At 42.1% G+C, this 8,795-nt stretch overlaps 1 protein-coding gene across 1 annotated transcript in view; it reads right to left on the minus strand.

Moving 5' to 3' along the window:
* The window catches only part of cers6 (ceramide synthase 6), a 168,294-nt gene extending 159,499 nt beyond the window's left edge, over window positions 1-8,795 (minus strand). Inside the window, exons 1-2 of the mRNA XM_084314429.1 lie at window positions 8,582-8,795; window positions 2,208-2,313 (exon numbers count right to left, since the gene is read on the minus strand). Of these exons, the coding sequence (XP_084170555.1) occupies window positions 2,208-2,313; window positions 8,582-8,751 (276 nt within the window). The 5' untranslated portion in view covers window positions 8,752-8,795. The remainder of the gene's footprint in view (window positions 1-2,207; window positions 2,314-8,581) is intronic.

Genomic DNA, 8,795 nt, shown 5'->3' on the forward strand with positions numbered 1-8,795 from the left:
TACGAATGAAATAAAACAAACTGCGTAGCATCCGGACTATTACAGAGCATCTATGGATGAAATGGGGGCAACGGGGAACGCCGATTAGTATTATTGATTAGCAATACAGTGTGCGTTCAGGTAGCCAATGTCAGTGATCGATCACGTTAGGTTTTAAAACAATGTCCAATCCAGCTGTAATTTGGGAGAATAGTATCTTACCGTCAGGCCATGTGATCGCCGGCAGCATTTCGTCATTAGTCATCGGAATCTGGTAGATCGATATGTCCATTGGCTAATCATAAATCCCATTATTCCAGGCTGAAATCTGCGTTCGGTAACAGGATCAAAGATGGAGGGTCTTCGTTTGGAACCGAGGCTCATATGATCCGCCGACAGACAGTGAAAATAATTTTTTTTTCAATCCCCTCAATGATACTGCAGTGGAGTGATGGCGCCCCTAAGCGGATCTGGCCGGTATTGCATGTTTCGAAAATCAAATATGTGGGTAGGTCCTGCATGTCGATTGCGGACGTTAATAGCGTTATAAATATGGAATAAAACAATAACAACTCGCCACGAGTTAACTCGTGGCTCTGGTCCTCAACGGGTGGAATCGAATCACGAGTTAACTCGTGGACGGTCCACATAGTGTTAATGGCAGCAGTTAAGGGGTTAAGTGTCTTGCTCAAGGATACTTCAACACGCTGCCCGGCAGGAGCCAGAATCTAACTGGGAACTTTCCCCCGATTGCCAGACGACCGCTCTACCTCCACCGTCACTGACCCCACTGAGCCACTTCGTTTAGTTTAGTTTATTTTGGTTTATTATTAAAATACATTACATGTTACAACAAGTCACGCATCCTAAAATTATCAAGGATAGCACAAACAAGTCACAGACTTATTTCCATTGTGGTCCTTGGTCTCAGCGGCACATAGTATTTTCATAAACATTTATTACACATATTATCATCAGCCTACAGTATATTGCAAAAAATATAATTAAAAATAAAATACAACATTATTAATAAAATATGTACAAAATGTACAGCAACACTAAAACGACACTACATTAAAACAGGAAGCTTCCTGAGTTACTCTGGGACCTTTTCTAGGAGCCATTTCCTAACGTTCACCTTGAAAACTATACAGGTTCAAGATCTGTTTGGTGGTCAAAGGCAACTCATTCCACTCCTGTGCTCCTTTGTGAGCAAATTAGCTCTGTCCCATCTGTGTTCTACACCTTGGAGGATGAGCACTGTCCCATCTTTGTTCTACACCTTGGAGGATGAGCTCTGTCCCATATTTGTTCTACACCTTGGAGGATGAGCACTGTCCCATCTTTGTTCTACACCTTGGAGGATGAGCTCTGTCCCATCTTTGTTCTACACCTTGGAGGATGAGCACTGTCCCATCTTTGTTCTACACCTTGGAGGATGAGCACTGTCCCATCTGTGTTCTACACCTTGGAGGATGAGCACTGTCCCATCTTTGTTCTACACCTTGGAGGATGAGCACTGTCCCATCTTTGTTCTACACCTTGGAGGATGAGCACTGTCCCATCTGTGTTCTACACCTTGGAGGATGAGCTCTGTCCCATCTTTGTTCTACACCTTGGAGGATGAGCACTGTCCCATCTTTGTTCTACACCTTGGAGGATGAGCACTCTCCCATCTTTGTTCTACACCTTGGAGGATGAGCACTGTCCCATCTGTGTTCTACACCTTGGAGGATGAGCACTGTCCCATCTTTGTTCTACACCTTGGAGGATGAGCACTGTCCCATCTTTGTTCTACACCTTGGAGGATGAGCACTGTCCCATCTTTGTTCTACACCTTGGAGGATGAGCACTGTCCCATCTTTGTTCTACACCTTGGAGGATGCAGGTTTGCTCAGCTAGATCTCGTTCTGTGGCTGTGTGATTCCCTAACACTAGGAAAATAGTTGCTAAAATATTTGGGGGGCCCTGTTATTTATTATTTTGTGTACCACTGTCGCCCTACAATGTATAGTTCCCCCCCCCCACCACTCCACCCCACCTACCAACATCCTACCTACCAACCTCCTCCTTCTTCGTCAAATGTACAACTGTACAAGCAAAATTGTACATTGGAATATTGACAAAACCATACTTGGTAATTTACTGTACATTGGAGGGGGTTGTGTTAGGACATTTACAGGGGCTATAAAGAGTTATAAATGCACTAGTCCATTCACCATCCCTACCTTGGTGATAGCGGTGAAGACCTTCTCCAGGATGGCATTGGGCTGGGCTTTCTGTGGCCCGTTAGCCTGGATCTTCAGGCCCATGGCACATGGTCTCGCAATGAACCTGCAAGTGACACACGCACCATCATGTCACTCTCTCCATCTATGCAGGAACAATACATCAATATAGAATAGATCTAGAATAATAGAATAGAAGTCCTTTAATGACCCCGAGGGAAATTCGGCACTACAGATCGCTCACATTGAACAACAATAAACATTTAGGTAGTCAATTGGACTAAAATAGGAATAAGGAATAATATTATAATATTAAAAATAAGAATAAAATAGAATAAAGAATAAAATACGGTCCGGTATCTACATTATGGTATGTATATATACATCATAAAATCTTAAATATACAACTATCCAGCCAAAAATGTACAGCAATATACAGTCAAATGTACAGTAATAAGTGTGAAAATGTAAAGTGAAAAGTGTCTAGGAGGATTGTGAGTAGTGTAAAAATATTTAAGTGCAAATATGCAACACATTAGTTCACCATGTCACTCTGTCGATACAGAGACAATACAATATGCGATAAAGCATTTGACACACTGTAGTCGAGGGGTGGAGACTGAGAGACACGAGGTACTCGATCTTTTGTTATGAATCGATACGTTATAATCGCAGAAATTACAGGAATCACATTAGCCAGAGACAGCTGAATCGGATTTAATGCGCAGATGCAACGTCAGCGATTCTCTTGCTGACTATGATGAAAACAAGTATTTTGAGGGCAGTGGTCTTGGGGGTAAACTACGGACATGAACGAGACATTCATCCTCCTTCAGAGGAGAGACCCTGAAAAGGTCAAAAGGTCAACCATCCATGCGTTTGCATTCTGTGCCTCAGAGAACCGTCCTCTTGACTTTTTTGTATTAACCCTTTCACTAGCACACTACAGAAGGTTAACCCTTTCACTACCACACTACCAACGGGTTAAGCCTTTCACTACCACACTACCAAAGGGTTAACCCTTTCACTGCGACAATACAGAAGGTTAACCTTTCACTACCACACTACCAAATGGTTAACCCTTTCATTGCGACAATACAGGTTAACCCTTTCACTACCACACTACAGAAGGTTAACCCTTTCACAGCCACACTACAGAAGGCTAACCCTTTCACAGCCACACTACAGAAGGTTAACCCTTTCACTACCACACTACAGACGGTAACCGTACCGTCTGTAGTGTGGTCGTGAAAGGTTAATCTTCTGTAGTGTGGTTGTGAAAGGTTTTAATAAGCACCTTTTCTGGGTTATTATAAATAAATGTTCTCTCTGTGCCCAGAGATGACGTAGACATGTAGGCTAACACTGTCCCGCCAGAACCAGCTGTTCTGCGTCACCCCGTATCTCAAAGAAAGTGTCCCAACAAAGACGAAACACTAAGGTCGCTTTCACATATAGTTTGGTGGACTCGTTTGTGCGATTCGGGGGGGGGGGGGGGTGAAGTTGCAACATTGTTGCATTCTTCATTTGGTTCGGTTTGCTTTCACACTGCAATTTGTCAAGTGCACCAAACTTTCTGAACAATGTCACGCGATCGAAAAGGGCGCTCGACGCTCGTCTATTGGATATATATAGAATCCCAAAAACAGGCTTCGGGGACAGCTCTACAGCGCACATACACACGTATACACCACATTATTCTGCGAAGCAGCCCAGCGCACACACACACACACACACCACATTATTCTGCGAAGCAGCCCAGCGCACACACACACACACACACCACATTATTCTGCGAAGCAGCCCAGCGCACACACACACACACACACCACATTATTCTGCGAAGCAGCCCAGCGCACACACACACACACACACCACATTATTCTGCGAAGCAGCCCAGCGCACACACACACACACACACCACATTATTCTGCGAAGCAGCCCAGCGCACACACATACACCACATTATTCTGCGAAGCAGCCCAGCGCACACACATACACACACCACATTATTCTGCGAAGCAGCCCAGCGCACACACATACACACACCACATTATTCTGCGAAGCAGCCCAGCACACACACATACATACAGTACACACACACACCACATTATTCTGCGAAGCAGCCCAGCGCACACACATGCACACACACACACACCACATTATTCTGCGAAGCAGCCCAGCCCAGCGCACACACACACACCACATTATTCTGCAAAGCAGCCCAGCCCAGCGCACACACACACCACATTATTCCCCGGAGAAGCCCAGCGCACACACATTATTCTCATATATTGCTGAAATGCTGACGCAGTTTTTTAACTTTGATGTGACATTGGTCGATTGAAGATCATTGCCATCATTCTCTCGCTAAACAACTTGTACACCTCGTTGTTTTTGTGAGTGGCCACAAGCAGCTGTTTAATTAGCTCGTCTGATTTTCTATCAGGGCTTTTACCTCCTCATTCGCCCACGTCTGTCCACGAGACATGTTGTTTTGTTTCCTTCTACTCAAGATGCACAGTTTATCGGGTCACTTCCTATATTTGGTCTTGCGTTTGGTCCGATGAGCATTCACACCACAAAAGTACAGTACGCACCAGGGTTCACTTGGAAGCGAACCGAGACCTACATTTTCAGGCGGACCAAAGTCCGCACCAGAGTTTGCATTCACACCACCCCAAACCAAGCGGACTATCCGAGGAAACTAACTCTGGTCCGTCTGGTCCGGACCAAACAGCTCTGGTGTGAAAGCGACCTAAGGAACTTTTTTTTTTTTTTTTTTTTTTTACACACACTTTTTACACACACACTGCACACTTTAAAGTAGGGGTGGGAATCACCAGTTTCATCATGATACGATACGATATCGATTCTTTGGACAACGATACGATATTTGCCGATATCACAAAGTCTCTCACGATACAATACGATTAGATTCGATTCAGGTGCCTGCAATCGATATGAGATGATATCATATGCCCATTTAACACAATCAGTAACATTTAGATCAACTAAAAAAAGGTAACGAAAATATCATTTGACATTTGTATTTTTGAGCTCTTCCAGACATTTAAAGGAAAATCAATCTATTGTTTTTAATACAAATAGACCTCCTGTTGTGCCACGTTTTGATATATTGAGCTTTAAACTTTAAGCTCCATTTTTTGGAACTCAAAACTCAACCTAAAACCCCTCCCTACCTCCCTCTCCCAAACCGTTCCTACAACAATTTGTTGATGTTGCATGATCATGTATAGGCCTACATTTATTATGTATTATATTGTTTATGTTTAAATAACATTTAAACATCAAACTCCTCTGACCTCATCTGGTCTTTCCAAAGACGCGCGCACACACACACACAGAAAGGGAGAATGCTATGCTGTAACGTCTACACACACGGAGCTACTGCTGTTGTTCTTGGGCGGATATGAGACTCGCCACAGGATTTTCAAAATAAGAGTATCGATATGAATCGATCTTATTACATTGCATCGATCCGATTCGATTGTTGATAATTACATCGATGTATCGATCTGGATCGATGTATCGTCCCACCCCTACTTTAAAGTAAAACGTTTTAAAAGAAAGTACACTGTAAACAAATGTGTGTTTGATGATGGGGAGAGGGGACGACTTACTGTATATTATATTAATTATACTCATTATGAGATTGGGATTCATACATTCTCATCTTATTCCACTTTTTAAAGACGTAACTGATACTGAATCTGATCATGAAAATACAAGAACACACTACACAGTATATCTATATTATCTCTTTATCTGTACATATCCCTTACCTACACTTACTAGTTACGCTGCTGGCCAGTATGACTTAAAAGTAAACCATAGTGTCTTTATACGTACATGTTAATACTACAAATTTGTACATACATACATACATACATCTGTAGATACTATATCTGTATATCTCTTACCTACTCTAGTTACACTGCTGGCCAGTATTACTTAAAACCATAGTGTCTTTATACCTGTATCACTGTAATACTACAACCCTGTACATACATCTGATTGGCACTATTACTCATTTATATATGTTATACACAGTGGAATCACCTGTACATTGTATATTACTGTTGCACTTTACTGTTACATTTGCACTCTGGTTGGATGCAAAACTTTTTGTTGTACTGTAGCTACTTGTGCTGTATGAGTATGATGACGACACATTTTAATCTAATCTAATCCAACATGTGTGTCAGGGATTTTGGGGAAAACCCAATGACAGGCCTCGGTGCACCCTATAGTATAGAGAGACAACCTGACCCACATTTGCATAACGGCCCATGTGTCCGTCCTGGTTGTGTACCTTGGTCACACAGAGGAGATTGGCCTCAACTGTTCGCGTGAATGCTTTACCCAACGCAGTTGTGTTTCCGCGTCTCTGGTTGGCCAGGTCATTTCTGGTCATGTGACATGTACGCCCAATCGTGGGACCGCAAGTGTCTACACTGGTTAAGCTTAGGCGCTCTTTCGAAGTTGGTTAAGGTTAGAGTTTGTCTTAGAGCATGGCGATAGAACGCCTGCCCTTCTTTCGACGGTTAAGCTTAGGCACTCTTTCGAAGTTGGTTAAGGTTAGCGTTTGTCTTAGAGCATGGCGATAGAACGCCTGCCCTTCTTTCGACGGTTAAGCTTAGGCACTCTTTCGAAGTTGGTTAAGGTTAGCGTTTGTCTTAGAGCATGGCGATAGAACGCCAGGTAGTTTGCAGGCTGTTAGACCCGGAAATAGAACTTGCTGTCCCACGATTGGCGCACATGTCACATGACCTGGCCAATCAGAGCGCAAAACTCACACCCGGAAACACAACTGCGTTGGGTAAAGCATACACGCCAACTGTTCGCCTGTTTTTACTGCAACACTACTGTCACCGACATCTAAGAAGGGAGATCCCCCCTTGAACGGCCCTTCTAAAGGTTTCTCTCCTCCACATTGCCTGTGGTGCATTTTTTCCCTATTGCTAGGTTTTAGTGAGTTTTTCCTTACCTTCGCGTGGGGTATGTCTGGGAGTGTTGCATTTATTTTTTACTTTATGGTGTTCTTGTTTTGTTCTTGACTTATTGTGATGTTTTTCTTGACTTGTTTAACTAAAGAAGACGTGTCCGGCCCATGGTGGGGACATTAACGTGTGTTGTCGTCGGGCCTTACAAATAAATTTGATTTGATAAGTTAGTGCAATATTATCCTGTCAAGCACGTTAAAAAAATAAATGTAAACACATCCACAACACAACATATAGCAATGAAACGACATGGCTTTGCTGAACACTGCCGGTTTCCCAGCGTGATGCCGTTAAGACAAACAGTACTGTATTTGTAAATCTGGTATGTCATAAATGTATGTAGCAGTACTGTCTATCTGTATGTCATATATGTTATGATGAATTGAAAATGGGGGACCCTGATGTAAACAAGACGAAAGTCTTTCTCTGGTTTGCATCCCCTTAACAATTGTGTGTATTGAGCCGTACTGTATTGTACCCATTCTGCAATCTGTTAATAAAGTTTTCAATCAATCAATCAATCAATAAGACAAAGCTCTGTCTGAAATATATCGCCTATATAGTAGCCTATATATATCTGTGCCTGGGAGTCTCTGAGAGAAGTCAATAACTGGAAGGTCGGTCGGTGGAGACAGTGACAGTGTCTCCTCTCCTGCTACTGTACTTGCACCACTGTGTGTCTGCAGACGCGGAGGAGACACTGATGATGGAAAAAGAAAAGAGACAACATGATCGCAGGCGGCCTGCAGAAAGAAAACCGGCTGATCATCCTAATCATCATCTGTAGAGGAGGCTATACCAAGATAAGATGATGCCATTGTTCTGATAATAACTGACAACAAGAAGAGAAGCCAGTGGACAAAACCCCCACGGCTCAGTGGTCTGTGATGTTTTAATAATAATAATAATAATAATAATAATAATAATAATAATAATAATAATAATAATAATAATAATAATAATAATAATAATAATAATATGTTTTAATAATAATAATAATAATAATAATAATAATAATAATAATAATAATAATAATAATAATAATAATAATAATAATAATAATAATAATAATAATGCATACACTACAATTGTACCAGCAGAAGCCATGTTTAAAATTGGTCCCTAACACCCTAGTAGTAGTGTATGCATTATTATTATTATTATTATTATTATTATTATTATTATTATTATTATTATTATTATTATTATTATTATTATTATTATTATTATTATTATTAAAACATTGGCTGTTGTTACACCCCCCCCCCCCCCCCCCACCCACCCATATAAAAAACAGCCACCATGATCATTAATAATAAAATAGGCTAGAATAAAATAAAAGCCCACCTTTCGAACAGCAGCCGGATAATGAAGATGCAGAAGGCTGCAGGCGCCGCCAGGTACAGATCCTCGGCTTGTGGATACGCCGCCTCCTCGGTGCTCTTCAGATCAGCCCAGGTTACATTGTGAGGCAGCCAGAACCGCTCGTTCCAGAACCAGGCCAGGACCCCGGCCATCTCTCTCTCTCTCCTTCTCTCCTTCTCTCTCTCTCTTTAGAGAG

Source organism: Notolepis coatsorum, assembly GCF_963971535.1.
Source record: "Notolepis coatsorum genome assembly, chromosome: 5".
Classification (NCBI taxonomy): domain Eukaryota; kingdom Metazoa; phylum Chordata; class Actinopteri; order Aulopiformes; family Paralepididae; genus Notolepis; species Notolepis coatsorum.